Raw genomic sequence first — 24,151 nt, forward strand, 5'->3', positions numbered from 1 at the left:
GCCGCTTGCTATGACAACAATGTATGGAAGTAAACGGCCTGCTGCTGGCCAGCTGGTCTAGCAACATATTTTTAAATTCAAATGTTTATTGTTTTTAAAGTTGACAGAATTTTGCTTGTTAAAAGGCGTCGCTAGTTAAACGTATACAGTTTTATTGTGTGATTGTGAATGAATGAAAATGATATCGTCCATCATATCTCGATTAGTCATGTAAGTACTCTTTGTTTATTCATGAAGATTTGAATTTTGAAAGCACGTTGTAAACTGTAAACAATAACATTCATTTATCGTGTAGTCTCTGGAATTTTATTATTGTATTTGGCAGGTCCAATTTTTGACGCCATCATCTCTGTGAAAGAAACAAAAAAGTGCGCATTTTTTATTAATTTGTGTATTTATATATAAATGTATCGCCATTATTACTAATTTTATATTTAGATAATGGCCTCATCATAGGTATTAAAGCGCTCATTCTAATTGAAAATACGGAGAATTACACTAATTTCAACCCACATTCGAATCCAACAGCGCGACGCGAATGCTATTTAAATCAAAATCATCTGCAAAAACTTGTAAGGGATTGCAAAATTTTAATTTATTGTTATATCTTGTATGAATGTTGATTTAGCGAGGAGTTTGCGCGATATTGTTCTTAATCCCCTATTGATTTTTAACGCAATTTCTTAGACATTTTAACTTTTGATCGAACTTAATTATTGTTGTCGTTAATATTAGAATTAGCTGGTCATCGTCCGTTTCAATTTCAACCCCCAATTATATAGATACTTTACTGACCTCAAGGATGACAAATGTTTTAAAATCAACAAAGAATTGTTAACATTTACGGAAATGCCAACATTGTTCAATTTAATGGTTTAAGAGTCCATTGTCTCTTTGCCGGTTATTGTTTAAATAATTTTTTTTTGTAAATGATTCTCGTTCGTTTAATGTTAATCTTTTTGAGCCATCATTATCCAATCACATTGGTAATAGATACCTACACTTATTTGGACCAATTTTTAACATTTTCAGTTCAGATTTTTCCTCGGATTTTTCATTGGAGAGCTTATCACTATGTAAGACAAGTGAAAATCTAAAAATTAGTGTTTCATAATTTTTGTCTAATTCGCCTAAAATTCTCGGGTACACACTAATTTTTGACCAAGTACAGAAAATTTTTAAGTGCAAAGTATAGCAACGGAAATGATTGTCGGTATGGGGGCAATACTCCACTCCACTTTGAACTAAGCGAAGACGTTGATGTGCGATTTGCGAAAATTACAATCGCACACTTGAGCTAGTATCCTTGTTTAAGGTTTAAACTGGTTTAAACAATGCTAGTATACAGGGTGTCTTAAATTGAGTAGGATATAACATGGCTGTCTTTGTTATTATACTCACAGAATCGGTTAAATTTGCAAAGTTGTGTAGTTTTTGATGCTGATGGATATTCCGATGCGATATTTTCAATATAAGTAATCGTTTCGTAGATAATTGGGAAAAAAGTGAAAATCGCTATTTTTAATAAATTTAAATATTTTTGTAACAAAGAGAGCTATCGAAAAAAGTTTCAAATTAAAGTTGCAAGAAATTTTTTCAAAATGGCTGTTTTCGAGATATTGACATCAACTTCCTTATTTTAAACGGACGCCATTTTGGATTTTTACACAGTTTGATACAGTTTTTTTTCTCTTTCGAATCATGTATAACAAGTTTTCATTTTTTCTTCATAGTCAGCCACGAAAATAGCAAGCAATTGATATTTTGCAATGTTACAATTGTCTGGCCGACCAGTAGTTTTATTAATGAATAAATTAACATTAAAAAAATATAATAACGTCATTTAAAGTTACAGTAAATTTTTAAAACTAACTAAGCTTATTCGGCACCGTTTAGCTAGTGCAGCAGTTACCTTGCGCAATGTATTCCTCGAGGTATTCCTATTAAGCAAATGTAAAAATTGTAAAATGATAATTAGGCGTCAATGCTAGTTTTGTTTCCATGGCCAACTACGAAGAAAAATGAAAATTGTAATTTTACCCATGTTTATTATTTTAATGATAACTTGGTTGGAAAGAGAAAAAAAATTGTATCAAACTGAGTAAAAATCCCTCGAAAAATCCAATATGCCGTCCATTTCAAAAATAAGGAAGTTGATGTAAATACATATCTCGAAAACCGTCATTTTGCAAATTTTTTTCTACGTCTGTTTAATTTATATCTTGCAACTTTTATTTAAAACTTTTTTCGATAGCTCTGTTTATTATAAAATATTTGAACTTTTTAAAAAATGGGGATTTTCACTTTTTTCCTATTATCTACGAAACGAATTATTTTTTCAAAATATCGCATCGGAATATCATCGGGAATATTGTTGATGAATTGCTCCATTTTTTAATTAGTGTGTTGCTAAAGTATCGTAGTTGTATTTCACTAATTTTTATTAAGAAATTAATTGCTCGCGATCGATTTCGGACGAGCTTCGTCCATCATCAGGCGATACGTCATTATAATATAATAAAAACGATCGTGAATGTGAAGATGTTGGAAGGTGTGTGGGCACTGGCTAATTGTAAATGTTGTCATAACTTACACGATTTCTTGGTCCCCTTCTAAGGTATTTATGAGTCATCGGGCGCTGTATAACAAGTGTTTGTAAAGTAATATGGAAAAGTCGTAAATGCATTGTTAATCCTGACATACAGAGTATATGAAGGAAATGTAAAAAGTATTTAAATCTTTTGGTGCATAATTCATTCAAAATTTCAATCAATACTGCGATTAAAAAATGGAACAGATTTGGCAGCATACCTACTCACCAGGTGCGTTTATGAAAGCTTTCAACAAAGGATACAACTGATACGAGCCAAGGACATCTTTTAGATTTGCAGAAAGCAGAAAGGATTTTGAACTTCAGTCCCAGATTATAGTTTCATATGTCATATTAAAAGTAACGTTACTTAGCAACCATTAAATCTCGGCAATGTTTAATCGCCGAATGATCAACCTGTTACGATCAATTTGAGCAAACTCAACATAATTACCGTGAGATAATAGACGGAGAGCCAGCGCCAAAAAAGTCTCTGAATTTACTAACCGTTATGTGCATAAACATACTGCGGTCAGTCAAGTGAAAGTGAGAACAGGCGTCTCCGGTACGCTACCGAAGATGTCGTACCTGCCGAGTAATTAAATGAATTTACCATGGCTGAAAATTGTTATACAAATAGTATATTGTATTTATTAATGAAAGTTATGATGGTCAGTCACTTAAATATCCGGACGAAACTGGTCAGTCAGCGATTTTGTGGGACAACGCAAACTATTCAGCTCTCTAAAACATTCGTATTTGCAGTTATTTTTTGTTTTTGCAAATAAAATAGCGATTGATAAAAAATTTTTAAATTTCGATTTTCAAAATGGCCTCCCTTCGCAGGATAGATTGAAAAAAATATTAAGAACAATGTAGTAGATGGTGTAGGGATTTTATAAATGTTTTGTTTTCAAAAATCGATGGGGTGGTTATCAACAAATGTTTTTTTTTGAAATTTTTTATCAATCGCTATTTTATTATTTAAAAAAATTAAAAATAATTGTAAATACAACACAGCTAGTTTTGAAAATTTTTGTTTTTTCAATAGACCTTAAAAGAAGGGAGTTATGTCGATATTTCGAAGAAGAACGCCAATAACTTCGAACCATGGCACCAAATCAAAAACTAGAACTAAGAAAAGTTGTTTGCTTTAATGAGGCTGGCGTTTTCGGGTGTAACGATTTAGTATTAACACCCTGTATATTAAATAATTGCGTACTTTAATATCTCATTAACATTAGGTACTTTAGTGGGAACACATTTTATGTTCAGAATTACAACTCGCAAGGGTTTTTTGATTTACACCAAATAAAACATGAGTGAGTGTACTGTTAGCGTTTTTAAGTACATTAAAAAAAATATAAAAAATATGCTATTGTCAAATGTTATGATTATATACATGGGCCTCCGCGAGACAAATTTATTTTCTGACATATATTATTAAATTTTAAACACATTTTAAAAATATGAACTATTTGTTGGGCATAAGTTTCTAACTTTGCGGCTTTTCTGAGAACAGACAAAAGATGGAAACCAAGGTCGCACGCAACACCTCAATGATAAAACTAAATAGGTTTTTAGATAAGGTCTTTTGATATCGGAAATTTAAGCGTAACTTTATCTTGAAAGGAAACAAACACTGGGCGAGTTCCTGGCATTGTTCCTAATGATACTATACCGATATCGGTGGATTTATTTTGAAAGATTTTTAGAAATAAAGCGCAAAATGCGAAAATTTTTTTAATACGTTTTGGTATCCTTTAGCATCAATCTATTAAATTCAAACAAGTATAAATTGTTACCCCTCTTGGGCAGATAAAGCGCATTTTTTTAAACCGAAATAGCTTAGTAAATGGTTGGGTTATAAAGGAGGCTCTTTACACCTAAACATTTAAAGGCCGCCTGGCATACATTTAAAATCGTCCGACACTCCATTGTGCAGATATTTGCACTGAAAGCTTTGACATCACCAATAGATTTGTCTCGTCCTGACGTTCCACTTACCTTTTATGAGTACCCTCTTTCGACACTTCGTTGTCAAGGTATTTGCTTCGACTTCACTAATAGTTGTCTCGTCCAGTCGGTTCATTTTGGCTTTTCTCCAACAAACCGTTTTCGAAATATTCGTTCTTAAAGTGTCGACGTCACCAATGGATATATTTCTTGCAGACGTCTCAATCGCCCTTTGTGAGTACCCTCTTCCGACAATCCGTTCTTGAGGTATAAGGGAATATATCCGATCACGATAAGATGTCGAGGAGGAGGGCTATGGTTGGTAGAAATTAATTTTTTTCGTTGAGACTTTTCATTAGAGTACCCTGAAGGATAGAACCTGTTCCATCCCCCCTCCCTCTTGATATGGAGTTAGAAAGAAGGGCAGTTGCGAGGGTAGGGTAGTTGTTAGAAAATGATTCCTTTCGTTGGGACCTGTAATTGGAAAACCATGAAGGGTAGACCGTGTGTTATTCTCCCACCCCCCTCAATTTTCAAAAGTTTGGCACCACTAAAGGCATGAGTATGCAAAATCTGAGACCAATTGGTTGTCGTATGTAAAATGTATGCACGTTTTACTTTCAAAAACAGCATCTCGGGAAAAAATGCGCTAAAAATATTATTTTTTTTTTGATAATTATCTAAAACGGGCTTTAAACAAAATTTTTCATTTAAGTTTTTGAACATAAAAATCACAAATTCAGGTTTTAAAATTTAAAAAAATGCATCATTTATTAGATATCCAACGTCATAACTTCAAGAACAACCATGAGCTACGAGTATGTAGTACCAAAGAATATCCTCCTCCACCAGAATAGTCTTTGGTAGTACTTACTCGAAATTGGGCACCGTCGTACTTAAAGTAAACTAAATCGTATGCAACTATGAAAAATACTATACAGGGTGGTGACTTGCGTAACGCATCATAGGGATTTCAATGTAAAATTCATAACATGCGATTATTGGCTCCCCAAATTATTTTAGAGCAAAAATGTATTAAGGTTTTTTGTAGGAAAAAATTTTTTACGTCAATCAACCGTACTAGTTTTCAATTTTTTGCAAAATAAAGACGGAAAATTGGTAAAATAAAACCCCCATCTTTTGCAACAATCTGTGATGCCATGGAATTTTATAATACAAAACTACACCAATATCCGTCATGCCATGGAATGTCTGCTATAAAACAAATCAAATTCTATCAAAAAGCATAATATTTAGAACTGCGAATTTAACATAAAGAAAGACCAAATTACTAAAAACGGTTTCCTAATATAACAATTTACAATAAATGTTCGAATAAGTACCATTAACTGCAATACAGTAACCAAGTCGATCATAAAAGCCATTTCGAACTGCTGCTAATTGATAACTGGATATCTTTTTGTTTTAGAAAATTCCATGGCATCGCAGATTATTGAAAAAGATGCGCGTTTTATTTTTCCAATTTTCCGTCTTTATATGAAAAAGATTGAAAACTAGTACGGTTGATTGACGTAAAAAATTTTTCTACATAAAACTTGAATACATTTTTGCTCTAAAATAATTTGGGGAGCCATATAATCGCATGTTATGAATTTTACATTGAAATCCCTATGTTGCGTTACGCAAGTCACCACCCTGTATACCTACAATATAAAATACGAAACAACAAATGAATGTCCCTAATAAATAAATGCTTGTTAGTGTATTTGGTACTTATAATTTGACAATTACAATGTAGGCATGTCCGTGCTAGACAAGGTTTTGTTTTGAGTTTGTACTTTTCTTCTATCACATTTCACAATGAACGTTTGAAGTGTCAAGCTCAATTAAACATAGTTAGACCTGATGCTAATCGTTTTAAAATGAGTGGAATGGAAGTTGCCATTTCGCCTTTACAATTCGCACAAAAAAACTATACAGTGAAGAATTCATTGTACCAAGAGACTTTTGACTTGTATTTCTAGTTTGCCCACCACTTACACTCGGGTTTTATTAACCTTTGTTCCAGTCGCTGATTCATTTTACCTTAAATGGCAAATTTGCTGGTATGTCGATATATTGATATCACCTTGAATGTGATGTGCAATCGGAATGGTTCCGTAAATAATTTACATTTAATTATCTAATTATTTCTTATGTGAAATGTAACTACGCGTTTTAAGGTAAAAACTTCACTTTCGACTATTGCATAAACATGCGAATTGGTGATGATGCGGTTTGAATAGAGCTTTCCATTTTTTAAAAGCAAATAAAGACGGCACGTCTCATTATATTCCATCGAAGTGGACCTATAGGTACTGATAAATAACTGAATAGTTACAGATGGTGTATAAAAAGTAAGAAAGGTGAACCAATCATAGATGTAGCACACAACGATTAAATTTGGATTAATTTAATTAAGTTAACATATAGGTATATTTTGGGTTTGATTGATGTTTTGCGCTCTTTTAATTGTGTCCCTGTGCCCATTTATAAGGTCAGGTTTGCTACTCACAATGGTTATGGAAATCCGCCATTTTCAGATATGTCGCAAATGAGAGGCAATGCTAAGGCACTTGTAAAGCGCATTATTATAAATACATTTCGAAATTATTGGTAGAGATAAGATGCATTACTCTTTGTATCCATGCGAACGATAACGATGCACGTTCCTTTGTATGTACTCGTATAGTGGATGTTCCAAAACGTGTGAAGATTGTTTGAAGTTCCTGTAAGTAAATGTACCCTGCCTGTTGCGGTACCGCTTTTTGCTGCGTTCCTTGACAAAATTGACCAAGAATTAACCACGACAGAAAGGGCACTTAGATATTGTGCATCAAGTAATGGACAAGGGAGAGCGAGAGCGCACAATTTAGTTCCTGCCTATCAAAGCCATGTGTTTTGCAGGTTTCCCGATGAAATTGGGCAATAAATAAAGAATTCGCTCTACAAACTTAAAAAAGGGTGTTTAACAGGAAGACCACAAAATCTAGTTTATAGTGCATCAAGGCAATGTGTTATGCCGTTTTCTCGATGAAATTAGTGTATAATTGAAATTATTTTATAAAGACGTCCTTGAAAGACTCAGAAAAAAGCGTGAGACCAGATGTTACAGACAAATGGTTAATGGATGCTTAGCTCAAACGGTCAGAAATGGATTGTTCCCTTTGGGACCTTCTATGGACAGTTTTCGTCGGAGAATTTGAATCTGTTATCAGAATTTCCATGCTAGATGTAGAAGCTATAGGCTACTTTTTTATTTCTTATATGGACGCCATCGAGGACGCCATATTGGATTTTTACGGAATGAGAGGACGAAAATGTCAAAATTCAATGTTTTACATTCATTTCTCAACATCCTCGAGTAACTAGATCTTGCCGAATCAACATGGCTAAGATGGCGTTCTTTCTTATCTCATTCCGTAAAAATCCAATATGGCGTCCATAATAAATACGAAAGTACTTTGTAGCTTGCAGCTTCTACATCTAGCGTGTCATGGAAATTCTGATAATAAATTCAGATTCTTCCAAAAAAGTGCCCATATACAAGGTGCTAACGGGAACCGTCCATTTCCAACCGTTTAAGTTAGAGAAAATGAAAACGAATTTTGACATTTTCAGTTTTTCGGTGATATCTCGGTTATTTTCAACAATTTTTCAAAAATTTCAAATGCGTTTTTTTAGTCACAAAAAGTGGTAACATTTAACCTACACTGTATGTCTCACCGTTACGAATATCCCAATGGTGCGCTACAGATTTGAACCACCTTGTACAGCTTTTCGGTAGTGTGCCTTCGAAATAAAGAACAGGATGTTCTGGTGTGAAAGGCCTTGCGAATTTCCACCTATAAAGTAGCAAGTAATATCTGATGAAGTAGACATTACTTCATTACTTACTTTAACTTTGAGTAGCTCTGATAAAAAAGGTAAAAAATGCAGATTGGAAATTGGAAAAGCAACTAGCACACAAAAATAACAGCGACACTGGTTTATCTTATGAGTTATGACATCTTTTTGGGGAAAAAATCGGTACGATAGGTAGTTTAAAAGTGACGTTCTTTGTCATCAGCTACCCTCTACCCCTCCGTCAGGGTCCTGGCGAACCTCAATTTGCCTTCCTCCCTTTTTCCTGGCCTCTATTTACACAGTGTGTTCTTTTATTTGGTTTGATACGAAAAACTTGGTATGCAGAGACTTGTTATAACTAGACCGCGCGTAACGTAGATTTTACTATAAAAGCCTGTTGTCAAGATAGGATAGGCAACCAACTGTTCATTGCGGGGCAGACGTACGTACGTTCTGCAGCTTGCTTGTTTATTCTAAATTTTAGTAGCAAAAAAAGATAACATATAGCTGTTAACTGTTTTTTTCTACTCCTATGTCGTAAACATACCTAAAATGTCACCCTGTACTGCACGTCTAAATCGTTCATTATATCATACGGTTGCATAATGAAAATTAGAACTGTTACTTAATATATATATATATATATATTACGTAACAGGTTAAATGTCAAACGCGAAATGTTAATTTAGTAGGTTGTCAGCCCTGCCTAATGAATGAAGTAACGTCAGATTTTGTTGTAGTAGGTTATGTTTCACATTTTGTAAACTTCTTTGAACAGAACAGAATTACTCATAATTTGTTTAAACATTGCCATTTGTATGAGAATGGAGAATGGAGCCTGTATATGTAATTTATTAGCCGTGTCCAATTATTTTTCATAATCGTAATGGGCTACTCAAGAATGGTTTGATGCTGCGTTTAGTTAATTAAGCAAACTCTGTTGCTACTATTTTGTATTTTAGAAAACTACAATAAGTACTCGAAGAATTAATGTATGGTGCCAATTACGACTTGCATGGAACACGGAATAATGCACTTTAGAATACCGGGTAGTCCGATGCTTCCTTCCCGGGAAAACTCGTTAAAAGACGCAGCGTTTAGTATTATCGATAGTTAGGTACCTAATACATTGGCAACTACAACAATAGAAATCGTTCAAAACTGTAATGAATAAGAGCACAAACACCACCTGAGCTAGTTAGGTAGTAATCTTCAACTTCAACACTTGTATCTTCTATCCTATTGGCTATTGCATCTATGGTGCTAAAATGAAACTCACATTGCAGTAAGGAATAGGGATGTAAAAACCCTGCAATACACTTCCAATCTAAGTAAATAGTTATTTGTTTCATTAGTACAAAAAATGTCAGTTTTCGGGACGAGGAAGATAGTTGCTGGACGACGCGTCAGCGGAGTCCAGCAACCTTCCGAGTCCCGAAAACGTATTTTTTGTACGAATAAAACATAAAATTTTTTCTCCAACCCCCTTTACTTCAAATTATATTCGAATTTAGATTCAGTCACAGTTTCACTACTAGTATAAGAACATCTGCTTTCTTGTTCTCACGTGTCATGCCACTCTAGTTTTTAGGTTAACTTATAACCTATTCGTTCTTACTTCTTACTTCTCACCTCTCGTGACTTTGTAGGGAGCAAATCTTGAGGTAGCATGTTCTGCCGTTTCTATAATCTCTGGCGGAGTGCAATCCATGTCGCTATCAGTTTCAGTCATTTCTAATGCATACACAATTAATATTGTTATATTTTGTATTGAAATAAAAAACTTACCATACAGTTTTTTAATTAAAATTAATTGCAATTAACTTTTTCAAATTTTGAATTCAAAATGACAGATAATAGTGCAATGTGTCTTAAGTAGATGGCGTTACGCGCGACGGCGGGTTGTATACGTATTAAAATTACGTTCACCGAATATGTAAATTACGTTACACATGATTTAAATAAAAATAGCGAGCGTAAATCATTTTCAATACATGTACATACGTAGGTAACAGCATTATTTGCATTGAATATGCAAAAATATTTGATTTGTATGTATAGAAATATCTTACAACCTGCAATGTAAACCGATGTCAATGTGACATATCTCCGTGATTGTAATTTTTTAATTGGTCAACTTTCAAGGTCAATTTCTTTTTGGTACTAGGACCAAAAGTATCCACTTTTTGTACAGTTGCCATGGTGAAAGCGATTAATCCGCAAAACGTCAATTTTACGTACCGAACACCGTCACAAAATAGCGTCTTATTCAGGTGGTTGGAGAAAAAAGTATTTATAAAATTCTTGCTCGCTGGCGTGCATTCATGGAATATAAATGAGGTTACGTTGTATTTTGTATTCCTTTTAAATAGACCATGACATTTGACACTTGACAGCTCTAATTTTTAGTTCGAAGTTCGAATATTTAGAACCAAATCAATCTTAATATATCAATCTTTTATCAATTATATTCAAGTCGTAGAAAAAGTATAGTACATAATTCGAGTACTAATGCCTATTACGCACTCGATTTTATTACAACACTCGCTCGCTGCGCTCGCTCGTGTCGCAAAATACTCGTGCGAAATAGGCTTCTTAGCACACTTATTATGCAATATACTATAATCGAATTTGTTGGTATTTTATTTGAACTAAATTGGTATATAACTGCTTTACTCTAGTCCTAATTTGATTTATATGTGTATTTTGGTGGTGAACACGTATGGGAAAATATACTCTTAAAACTAAATATGTAAGTAGTAAGATATGATTATTTAGCGGATTTTGTATCAATATATGCGTATCCAAAAACCCAAATGGGCTGTAACTGTTATTTATTTTTCTTAGACTGCTGATAACCATTTTGTTTACAACGCGGTGTGGTGTGGATTGAATGAAAAACCTGAACACATTTTCAGCAATTTGGCAAATTTTTAATGCATCGCTTGATACGTGCAACAATCCTCCACGATTTTTTCTAGTTAAAAGCTTTAAATGACTCTCTGATTCGAATATCGCCTCTGCACATATGGAACATTTAACAGACTTAGCTATTTTTCTTGTAACAAAACCTGAAATATACTTAGTACCTACCAGTAAGTACTTAGTTACGTCTATACCTAATAGGCAAATAGGTATTGCCGTTGTCTTGCTGGTAAAGGATGTCGAATAATAGTTCTACGTTATTTTAAGTGAATGGGAAAGTCGAAAACGCTCGGTATTGCATTATTTTTTAACACCTTCGTAGGTATCTTTCTAAAATCGGCTTCATTCCCCTCAAATGCACTATGGTGGGAGTAAATTTTTCTCTTCGAATGGCTCTGATCCATTGGTCCTTTAAACTTTTATCCGTTGAAAATCAGCATATTATTTAAAAATTTATTGACAGAGTACATGTTGATAGGCACAAGTTAACCTAAGTTTATTGGTTTATTCTCAACAGAAATTTATCTGTTCACTAATTCGAGCTAATCACGAGAATGATTAAGAACGGACCATCTAAAATAACAGCTTATTTCATTGTATTGCATATCATCTCAGCGATTTTTGCCCCGCGGTGCATTGTGTGTTGCATACTGTGTCGACAACACCTTAGATACGTTAAGCGCAGTCTAGTTATAGCAAGTCTCTGGGTGGTATGTGACACTAGCTACCCCGCCAGCTTCGTACCCGCTTTTGGGCAATGTCCTAGCTCGAAATCCACTGAACGAGAATGATCAAAATTTTAAGCGATGGAGTTCCACTTTGGTCTATTGGTCTATCCGAGTATGCTAAAATCCTGGCTAAAATCGACCGTCTGCCGCCTCAGGTCATGTTACTTAAGGCTCTGCGGTACTTCTCGCGGTACCAATCCGAAATTGTTTTTTCTTAGAGAAAATAAGTTATACACCAAATGAAATGTTGATATTGGCTCTTAAAGTAGTTAGAGCGCGTTCGGCTGAAGTCAAGCGATGTACTCGGCTTACCTATTACCTACGGTAAACGCCCCAAAAAAAATTTTGTTTGGAATGAAACATAATTAGAAATACGGTATGAGTGGTATTTTGTACCTTTTGCACAATGCAAACATCATACATAATTTTTAAAAAGGGATATACAGTAGTCAACTTGACCAGTCTCCCTACTTTTCGACCCTGTTTCTAACCTTTGCACGGTAAACTGTTGATGACACACCGCGACTAAATATTCACAGTGTAAGCGGTAAATCCTAAACGAATATATTTATTTTTAATCAAAACGTATGCGAGACGTATTTAAAAGCCGGGAAACTAAATAATTTGGCGTTTTACGTGAAGTCGGTGTAGTGGATTTGGTTTTTCGATGTTGGCGCCAGAGATCCCCAGCCGCTACCTTGATCTCGATCCGATCAGTGTGTCAACAAGACGTGTGCAGGCCTTTATAAATATCGCTGGTTTTGGTGTTCTCTCTGAAAGACACCATGCCTTTTGTGAAGAAAAGTGCGCAGCAGTAGAAGGAAAGAATTGTCCTAGCTCAGTTATATACTAGACTAGTGGAAAAGTCATCAGATTTAAAAGCGTGCTGCAAAGCGCGCCGCCGCGCCAGAGCAGACGCCGCTCTAGCGGTAAATATCTTCCTTATTTCATCATGAACATGTACCTACTTTTCCGTGCATATTTAGATTCGTCACAAAATTTCGCTTCTCATGACTCATGAGACCCATTTCATTTAAGTCTTGATACAAAAACCTTCGCTAGCTCAGAAAAACTGAGTCTGTCCATAAGCGCCCATGTTAAAATACCCTGTTTTTACTGTCAAATATCTCAGAAACGGCACATAGGAACATTAGAAAGAAAAAAAAGAAAATTAAAAAATGACATCTTTGCGCCGGTATGGCGGCTATGCGGGCCCGTCGCTGCGGTATGTTTTTCGTTAATGACTGATTGAGGACTTGATGCTCATAAAAAAATGAGCTTGTAACAAATCACCACAAAAAAAACAAACAATCGACACGTTCAAATGAGTATGGCGAGCTATAAGGCCCACCGGAAAAGTATGGCATTTCGTTTCCGTCATTTGCTTTGTCACCGACTACCAGAAAATCCAAAGAATTTTGTGTAGCAAATTGTCCAAAATCATTAAATTGTCCGACATGTTTAAAAAATCGTCACGTAATAACGGCCCCACTCCCAGAGAGTTAGCACCATTTTCGTTTTGAGGAGTACTTAGTTAAACCTTTGAATTGTCGCCATACTTGTAGCAAATCACACCACAAAAAGTATCACCATCTCCCGGTTTAATAGTTCAAGATGACATTTTTGAATAGTTACCAAGAATAAGACGAATTCTATCAAATATTTAAAAGATTATGCATGTTAGATACTTACTGTTTTACCCTGCAAAATCAAAAAAAGAGGAAGCAGTTTCATATAAAAACATGTGTTGATTGAAGTGTGCGCTTGATATCGAAAAGTGTAGTTTCTAAAATAAGAGTAACCCATTTGTTTTTATATTTAGTTACCTACTGCTAGAACAGGGAATAGTTTTGTATCCTGTGATTCGTTTTCGACATTGCCTATAATATAACCTTACTAATATGATATTTTTACTAGTCTTCCATGTAGATTTTGAAATTTTGAAGGTATGTATCCATGAATTATCTACAGATAAAATGTCTTATTTCTACTGTACGACAAGGTTGGCAAGACTTGAAAGCTGCAGCGATTTATTTTTGTGCCAGAGTATTTTGTTCGGTCGCTGCTAGTAGATACAACACTTGTGCAATTGTTTAACTTTTAAATATGTCGCAAAGAGAAAAATTAGAAATTCGTATTACGTTTTATTGGAACGGTCACATTGTTGTTGTCTACATATGACGATGTGCTATTGAGAAGGTAATTTGAGTGTTTTAATGCATACAAGTATGCGTCGCTTGCTACTATTAATATCCTAACTTGATTACTATAAAGGACAACAAATGCGTGTGTTTACTACTTGTGGTTGCAAAATAGCGTTTATTCGTTCTTTGCTTACAGTGTAGTAGCTACTTAGCACCACTCCATAAACAGAACATCCTAAGTTTAGATCTTTTCCAAGGATTGAAGAAATTATCATTTCTTATTTTTTCCTTATTTTTCATATAAAATTCAAATAACTAAAATGTGTTTAAAATCAATGATCAATGTACATTCTCTATATTACATTATTGCTTCTTGCCGCTGCTAGTATTTCAAGAATCATGGTCTAGGAGCTGGTGAACATGTTCAGCTTCAGTTTTCTATCGTATCAAATTAAAACTACTTATAACATGCTTGGAACCTCAGACTTGAGGCGTAAAATAAAAAAAACTTTTTGATTTAACAAAATGGTGCAAATTTCTCATTCCTTTATTTATACGCTTATCGTGTATCTATCTCTTCCTCAATAAACTTAATGTTGATTTTGCAACTTTTTCGGGTCTACGTCTACGAATCAAATCAAATCAAAATGGCGTAAAATATACAGGGTGTTGTATTTAAAAATACCAACTTTGGGTTATATCTCAGAAACGGTGGTCCAAAATTGTTTTTCAATACGCCACTGGATTCTACGTAAAAAACCTAAAATAGGCAGTTTCTACCTTCTTCTATCTTACATGAGTAGTAAGATATGCTAACATCCCAAAATACAAACTTTTCTTTGTCAGATTCTATCTCAGAAACAACTGTAGCTAGATTCTGTTTGTGGTATTAAAAGTTTTACAAAAAATTTGTATACAATATACTACTTGTATAACAATTTTCAGTCTTAGTAAATTCGTTTAATTACCTCGGCAGGTACGAGAGCTTCGGAAGCGTACCAGAGACACATGAACATCGATCAGGAAACAATTAATCGAAAACTCAGTAACCACCAAAGTGTAAGGTACCGGTTAAACTGCAATGCAATATCGTGCAATGTAAGAAAGAGACAGAAAGTCTTGACTCAGTCTCTCACACTTCCACTACTGGAGTGTCTTACGGTGTTTTCTTACGAGAATCAAGGTTGCGCACATTTATTTCATAACGCAGAGCAAATCGAAATATACAGGAATAATTTATAGATTATTAGAAAATTGTATATTATTTTGTATGTACTCGCTGCCAATCAATGTTTGGGACATACTTTCCTGATTAATTCCTGTGTTTATACTGACTGCCACAATAAAGTAGACATTACGTAATTTATCCCCGAGAGGCATTTATTTTTATTCATCTCCATAATGTCATCAAAGTGCGAACAAATAAATGAAGGTAATTTTGTTGTTTGTCTGCAATAAGTTTTAATTGAACAAACGTCGTATGCCAATTAGACACAGACAGATGCAAGTAGGTATAAACGACCATTTAAATTCACAGCTTCGACAGTATTGCACCAGTTTTTTCCACTTTCTAATGCGATTATAATTAGCAAACAACGTGCGTGTTTAGGACCGCAGAGATTCCTTATTTTCTATTAAATTCGCTTGTAAATCGTGAATTCCTTGTCGAATGTTACCAAAATTACTCTGAGTGTTCAGAAGAGATGCATCCAAAATTAGACCTCCTCCAAAGAACAAGAACTTTATGCATCTGAATTTCAGTCAGCTAACATGCTTTCATAGAAACCGTACCGAATTTGTGCTTTAATTTCAATCTTTCAAACTAAGCCAAATGATTTACTTTGTCTTTTATCTTACTTTTAGATTGATCTGTGGAACACTTTATCCCGCGTATGCTTCATATAAGGCTGTGAGAACGAAGAATGTTAAGGAATACGTAAGTGTTTTTATTTTTTAATCAAGTCTGGAAGCGGCACCGCTGTTTATACTTTTTGTTGTTTCCGCTTTGAAACGAATCTATTGATATAAACCAATCCCTTTAATTTATCTGCACAGTTCAATGGACTTGGGCTAAATTTTACATTAATCACCGAGACAAGAACGACTCACTAAGTTTATTCTTAGAGCGAGTTTTTTTCATTTTTACCCCGTTGACGTTTTTCTTTTTTAGGTAAAATGGATGATGTATTGGATCGTTTTCGCACTTTTTACGTGTGCAGAAACATTTACAGATGTATTCCTTAGTTGGTAAACGTGAGAAACTGGACGAGTTCACATTTTAACTCTGGAATATTTTAGGTTTCCATTTTATTACGAGATTAAAATTATTCTAGTGATATGGCTTCTTTCGCCCGCAACGAAAGGTTCCAGTATTTTATATCGCAAATTTGTTCATCCCATGCTTAGCAAAAGAGAACATGTAATCGACTGGTTTATTTCAAATTTCTGTTATAACGTTTGCGTTTCAGGAAATTGATGAGTACATCGCAAAAGCTAAGGAGCAAAGTTATAAACAAATGTTAGATTTAGGCTCGAAGGGCGTTAATGTGCTTATGCAGACTGCAATTAAGGTAAGTTATACTTCAAGTAGTCCTTCATGTTTTAACAAGAATAACTACAGTAGTGATTACTTATGATTTTAACACGCTTTTTTATTTTTTCGCATTTGCACAGAGTCTTCCTGTAACTGCATCCTTAGTATCCTCTATATCTGACCCACATGAGCACGAATCAGTACAAAACACAGAATCTCATATAGGTAACGCTCATCAAGAAGTAGAGATTCTTGATGATACTGATATGGAATACTACGAACCATCACCGGTACGGCCCGCCAAAAAACCTAAAGCCGTTAGAAAAGGAAGGCCTGTTCGAAAAAGTGCCCGAAATCAACAAAAGACTGTTGTTAGTGATATCAGTGATTGATACGAATAAGTTATAGTAAATTTTAGTGTGTTGAAACTTTCGATATGGTAGTTATAGTACAAGATGTTTTCCTCTTTTTTAATTTTTTATTTATATAAAGACTGTGTAGATAATTGATTTCCTCTTTTTATTTTTGTTTTTGCCCTTGCCATCTTAACTTAAAATTAATGTCATACCTACATGTTGACATGTAACTGAAATAGAAATCGTGCGTTAATACGTTAATTGATTTTTGTGACGTAAGGCAGTATTGATTCTTGTTCGCTATACCATATAACAGAATTGCCCCTTTTTTATTATTTCATGTTCTGATTTGCATCTTGCGATTTGTTCCCTGCAACATTACATTTTTGTTCAGTGGAGTTCTTTTCGGTATAGTCTCCCCCCCCCCCTCCCCCCGCCTCAATTATAAAATCTTAGTAAAAGCATACAGGAGAACCATCCATTTTTAGTGATTTGTGACAACTGCTTTACAACTATGACTTTTGATGATTGCAGACAAAATCTCAAACCAAAATAGGATATACTAGATGATTTAGCACCACTAGAGACAAAAATTACAATATCCAAAAGAGCATACGTACAAACATTGTGCATTCACATATTGGTATACTATTTGTTTTTGATCACCTCCACCACTTTGTTTTGCATATACATGGTGCTCGTTACCACCATGTATACGAAGTGTAACATAGGTACGTATACAAGCCCACTATGTATGGAATATAGTATATATCTCGGTAAATAATGATTGTATACAACATTTTGGTATATAAAAGTAAAAGTAAAATTACATCATTTATTTATTTATTGTTACAAACTACACAGGGCACAGCCCTAATTACGTAGCAGGTATCTATTAATTAAGAGTTGCTGAATAATAAGTATATAATCTAATAATAACATTCAACTAAAAAATGATACAAACTTTCACCTACAAAAAATAAAAAAAATATGATACTGTTGGGCTGTGAGAAGCCCTACTAATTTTTTTTTCTTTTATCCTTATTGGAAATCATAATGTTTTATTAATTGTTTGGAAAAATGTTAAATATTACAGTAAAGTCTAAATCTAGTAAACTAAATAATTCGTTAACAAGTCTACACATTATCTGATAAAATACAAACATTTATTATTTTAAGGTAACATAGTATACATGTTTTATTAAACAAGTTTTTATCAAAACTAATTCTACGGTTGGTGCCTTTTTGGTTTCAACATTATTTTGAAAAATCAAATGGGGGCTAAGTAAACGCTGAGCCGTCCAAGAATTAAACTTTTGTACACTGAAACAACGGTATGGTGCACTTTAATAATTGCGCTTAATTGTGTTTAGGTTTTGTGCTTTTTTAGTTTAAGAGATGTTTGGAAAATTCAAATGAGGCTACGTGAACGCTAACCCTCCTGGAAATCTCCCAGTATCTCTCCTGTCCAGTCCGGACAGGAAAAATGTTGTATACAGGGGTTATTTACCGAGATATACACTATATTCCATACATAGTGGGCTTGTATACGTACCTATGTTACACTTCGTATACATGGTGGTGACTTGCGTAACGCATTATAGGGATTTCAATGTAAAATTCATAACATGCGATTATTAGCTCCCCAAATTATTTTAGATCAAAAATGTATTATTTTTTTGTAGAAAGTATTTTTTACGCCATTCAACCGTATTAGTTCAATTTTGTTCATATAAAGACGGAAAATTTGGAAAAATAAAACCCGTATCTTTTTCAATAATCTGCGATGCCATGGAATTTTCTAAAACAAAAAGATATCCAGGTATTAATTAGCAGCAGTTCCAAATGGATTTTATGATCGACTTGGTTACTCTGTTGCAGTTAATGGTGACTTATTCGAACATTTATTGTAAATTGTTATATTAGGAAACCGTTTTTAGTAGTTTGATCTTTTTTTATGTTGACTTCGCTGTTCTAAATATAATACTTTTTGATAGAATTTGAATTGTTTTATAGCAGATATTCCATGGCATGACGGATATTGGCGGAGATTTTGTATTGTAAAATTCCATGGCATCACAGATTGTTGAAAAAGAGGGGGGTTTTATTTTTCCAATTTTCCGTCTTTATTATGCAAAAAATAAAAACTAATACGGTTGATTGACATAAAAAAAATTTTTCTACAAAAAACCTTAATACATTTTTGCTCTAAAATAATTTGGGGAGCCAATAATCGCATGTTATATATTTTACATTGAAATCCCTATTAATGCGTTACGCAAATCACCACCCTGGATACATAATTATGTATATTATATTATATTATTATCCATTATCCGAATCAACTACCCTATGACGCTGGCCGGCGGGCGGTCGTTTAAGGCGCATACATCAAGGACCAACTACTTAGCACTTTTCGCTCCTCAAAAAACTCCTACCCCTTATTACCTCACTTCATAAAATGGAAAGACGCTGCACCAAACAAAAAAAACCTGTGTTAAAGGACGCGAAATCGGATAATCGAATCTTTCTCTTTACGTCTTAAAATTTATGTAATGAAATACTAATCAACCACACTCAAATGTCACGTGACCTTAGAAGTCAGTTTGGGACACTTTAAATACGTTACGGCTTATGGAAAATCCGTGCGCGGCTCCAGTATTTATTTTTTTACTCCGGATCCGTTTAATATATTAATAATTAATTTTAAGGTTTAAAGTCTTTGAAGATAAAACGAAAATTGTAAATCCTTGTTCTTTTATCTTTCGACCATCATATTTCTTTTTCTAGGAAAGATATTATAATTCTTTCGGTGCCTCGATACATCCATTCATAATCTGTGTTCCACCCATACACATTTTGTGTTGGGATAGGAATACCCAAATTGAGCAAGATGAAAATTCCTAATTTATTTTTTGTCCATGATTCTGAAATTGAATATGAAACAGTGCAATGCTTCTGAAAGTGGCAATAGGACAATTTCATTTAAAACATATCTAATTGTGTGTAGAATTGTATGTCTTAAGCATTGAAAAGATCGCTGTGGGTCTTTTTTGGAGAATTTGCCTAAGCCGCGAAAAGCGAAAAACGAAATTTCGAATTCAGCAAGTCATCAACACGTTACAAGATCCAGGGCAACATTATTAAATTGCAGCGCAATATCTGCGACGAGAGGGCTTTGTATACATATGTAATGGATTCTGAGGAGTCCTAGTGGTCTGGCCAGATAGTTACCAGTGAAAACAACACAAAGAGCAAGAGATAAAAGGCCCTTAATTTTGCAACACCTACTTTGGGACAGCTTTTTGATCTCATATTTAAGGATATAAGTAAGAACACACGGGATCACAGGCGATTCGCAGAAACCAAAGCGCTTCCCAGCATATATGATCAATACGTCTTCTTCAACAAAGTAATTAGTAAAACAATAAAAATGTATTAAACTTGATACGATTACAAGTAGATCAAGATGTACCAAATCGAACACCCTTTAAGCTTTCACTGTGTAGCTTGTATGTTGTATGCATGGCATATTATTTCTATTGTGAAGCAAGCTTGTGTTAGTGCTACTATTATTTACAACACTTTATAAGCTAATACGACACAGTTAATAAGAGGAGTAAACATTGGACATTGGGCTACCTACCAAAAAACGAGATATTGACAGATCCCAGACCAACTACTTCAAAACACTAACCACTCAATTTTTTTAACCGAGAATTTGAGTAAGTATATTTTTAATTTATATTTCTCTTAACACACTTACCTGATTAAAACAAACTTAACCTACCTATTTATTTCAGCATTGGTACCGGTAGCTTTAATCTCATATAGAATGAATACAATTAATTTTCATACATAAATATCAAAAGTAAATATTTTATTAATTTTAGTCAGTACATTATGTTGAGACTTTGCATATCTACTAACAAAAACATTAAGGTAGACTGATTTTGTCTTGCCACTATTAATTTTTGTTGTCCATTTTGGTAAAAAGATAATTTATGTAAGTCGAGTGAACGAATGTTTAATTAAAATCTAAATTCCATAATTTACATCTTTAAATGTAATTTATAGATTTACCATTGATGCAGAGTCAAAATTCACTATTTTCAACTTTAGTTGGTAGCCACAGAGACTTAAATTTAAATGTAAAGTAAACAGAAGTAGATAGGAATTTACCAAAATATATCTGGTGATATGTCCGACTAGTGAAAGTAATGGAATTGTAAACAGGTGGATTTAAGCGTTTCAATTTGTACATATGTACAAAGTTTTAAATTAATTAAATTAATTAAATAAATACTTGTCTCACGATATAGTGCGTTCCATAAGCTGAACAGCATTTGCTAACTTTTATTATAGAAGCTACAAAGTCAGTAAAATTAGGAAATATTAGGTTGGAGCGTTATCTTAGGAATGCAATGGGAAAATCAAAATAAAATTATTGAATTAAATACTTAAGTATAATTTGGATTTTGTTAAAAATGAAATTCTGAATATTATTATTACTACTACAAGTAAGTATAATAAATGAGCTACGAAGGACTTAAATATTCAATGTAAATTAACACATTTGGAGAAAAAAATTCGAAATGCTGTCAAATAAATACTAAGTAATTGAAACACTACATTATCATATAGGTACCTACTACTTTTTAGCTTGACACTTACTCGACAAATTTGAAAGACATTATAGGTACCTACCTACATTCTATATACATATTATTCGAGAGTGAGTTTTGGTTTCTATTTGCGTTTCTTATTGCAGGGTGGTGGAGGTATAGTAAATCAGCTGCGAAAAAGTTATAGTCTAAGTGATTTAAGTAATTCTCACGATCAAGCGGAAAGTGACGAGACTGATTCGGTAGCAGAATCTGTTGTATTAAGAAAAAAAAGAGTTCCTTACGCAGCTTCGACCACTTCCGCAATATATTTTTCGGAAGTTGATGTTAGGCATGATGTAATGGCGCACATACCATCGCCTGAAGATGCGGGATTTGGATATTCCAGTGGAGATTCATTATACAGTGGTCAACTATCTAAAGCCCAGTCGAAAGAAAGCTTAGTTCGAAGCGGATCAATTGGCTCAACAAGACCTCGCTCTGTAAGAATCACTCGATCAACGACAGTTCCTAAAAATACTGCGCAAGCTGTTGATTCTAATGTAAGTAACAGTTTAGCCTTCATAAATACAGCTAAAAGTTTTATATTAAAGTTTGTATTTACCTTTAGCGGTCCCGTAAAAATGATTTTGATAATGTACAGCGTGAAGAGTCAGATTCTTCTAGCGAATTTTTGGATGCAAATGACGATAATGCATTGAACCGCCAAGTTGAAGTAAGCAAAGAAATATGCCGTAGTAACTTTAGTTTGAACGATTCAGTTACCAAAACAGTAGATAAACGAGCTGGGAAATATAACAAAAAATCTGCACCTTTACCACCACAGTCTATTGGTAAAGAAGGATGTGATAGCATTCCAACAATAAAGGCGACGTTAGTACTAACTCCCGGCGCACTTAAATCAGATAAACCTTCCAATAGAAAGCAAAGTACAAAGTCTGACCAAAGTTCTCCACTAACACGTTTAATGTTGTTTCAAAAAAAAGTGCAACATTTTTGGCATAAAGACTTTGGGAGTGAAAGGAATTTGCAACCTATGAGTAATGCTAAACGATCGTCTTGGTATGCCGAATTACCTAAAACTACCCAATTGCTGTTGGTGAATTCAAAACCAATTTCAAAAAGCGCAGAAAATTTTCAAGCTAAACCATCACCACAATACAGGCCACTATGTTCGGGAAACGAACATGATACCGATAGTCATTGATTGATACAAGGCATGCCATGTTATAATAATTTGCATGTTTAAACTAATCACTACCTTATTACTTGCCGTTTACTAGTATAACAGTTTCAGAGTGACCTAAAACTTTTACGTGAAATTTGCTTATACTTAAAATCTTATGCTCATCAAAAATATATTTCTTCACACTGCAACAGTGAACAACTTCATTAACCTCAACAAAGCGTATCTCAGTTTCAGCGCAAAATTCAGTACTGAACTAGTACCTATTATTAATAATTGTGTGGCTTTAGTTTCTGTTACTGCATAATAAAGGTATATATCTATGTCTTTATGATGATGGAGCTTGCAGGTAATTTCACCGCATGCTCAAAATTCAATTTGAAACAAGTGTGACTTGTTATGTTTAACCTGTTTAACTGACAAAGCTAAGAGTGAGAGTTGTGTTTTATAAATGCGCTATTATGTTACAGGTAATGTCAAGTGCCACATTACCCCGCACAAAGAAGACAACAGTGAAGAAAAAACCTGCCTGAGAAGTAGGTAGGTAATGCTCCCTAATTTCGCAGCTCATATAGGTACCAATCCAGTATGTTAATAATTTGGTTATACACTTTTTGTTTTCTGTACTGATAATATGCTTGCACAAATATAGACCTAATATTTGTAGTAAGTGTATAGTTTGTTGTAAAATTATTGAATCAGAGGATTATCGGTTGTGCTGTATTTGTATTAATTTATTTATTAAGTATATTTGAAAATTATGAGACACTGTTAAAATAAATGATATTATATTAAAGGTGATTAATAAATAATAAATATGGTGTTTAGTTTAGCCACAGATATACGTAAAGTTTAGCTCAGTACTAACATTGAATTTATAGTTATAAATTCAATGGTACTAATAAGCATGGCTGATGGTTGACCAAGCACACACGCATGTGTCATATGCCGACATATCGGGGCAGTTCATTAGGGCGCAGTAACATATTGTTAAAGTATCGATTTCCGCCTACTGATATTTTTTTGCGTACCCCCAAAAGCCCACTTGCGTACCCCTCGCAGGTTGGGAACCGCTGGTTTAGGGAATTACTTAGTGTGTTACGTTTGTCCCAGATGGAGCCGTAAAAAGTTCGTCGTTTGGAAATAATCTTGATTTTTAGATGTTCTGCGAACTTGGCACTTTTGTATCACTTAAAATTGCACAAGAGGTTTGTATTTTACCGATTAATACACTCCATTAATATTCGCCCAATCAGCTTGGT

At 34.0% G+C, this 24,151-nt stretch overlaps 1 protein-coding gene across 5 annotated transcripts; it reads left to right on the plus strand.

Moving 5' to 3' along the window:
- LOC116166842 (receptor expression-enhancing protein 1) lies at positions 1-23,693 on the plus strand. 5 transcript variants are annotated; one of them, XM_031482013.1, is made up of 8 exons: positions 1-210; positions 16,053-16,125; positions 16,360-16,436; positions 16,488-16,608; positions 16,658-16,759; positions 21,850-22,245; positions 22,297-22,418; positions 23,360-23,693. In XM_031482013.1, exons 1-7 carry the CDS (start codon positions 173-175, stop codon positions 22,402-22,404), a joined length of 915 nt encoding a protein of 304 aa, XP_031337873.1. In that variant the 5' UTR covers positions 1-172; the 3' UTR covers positions 22,405-22,418; positions 23,360-23,693. The 5 variants fall into 5 exon arrangements, with proteins under 5 accessions (XP_031337873.1, XP_031337870.1, XP_031337871.1 ...); XM_031482010.1 differs by having other exon boundaries at positions 22,314-22,920; XM_031482011.1 differs by having other exon boundaries at positions 22,314-22,418; positions 23,360-23,691.
- The last annotated feature ends 458 nt before the right edge of the window (positions 23,694-24,151 follow it).

This window comes from Photinus pyralis, unplaced genomic scaffold (assembly GCF_008802855.1).
Source record: "Photinus pyralis isolate 1611_PpyrPB1 unplaced genomic scaffold, Ppyr1.3 Ppyr1.4_LG3b, whole genome shotgun sequence".
In the NCBI taxonomy this organism is placed as follows: Eukaryota; Metazoa; Arthropoda; class Insecta; order Coleoptera; family Lampyridae; genus Photinus; species Photinus pyralis.

Excerpts from the sequence above, each read along its gene's own strand:
- LOC116166842 (XM_031482010.1), top strand. The coding sequence starts at position 173 with ATGAAAATGATATCGTCCATCATATCTCGATTAGTCAT. Across the intron at positions 211-16,052 it reads ATCATATCTCGATTAGTCAT|ATTGATCTGTGGAACACTTT; the intron begins GTAAGTACTCTT and ends TCTTACTTTTAG. Across the intron at positions 16,609-16,657 it reads TGCTTAGCAAAAGAGAACAT|GAAATTGATGAGTACATCGC; the intron begins GTAATCGACTGG and ends TTTGCGTTTCAG.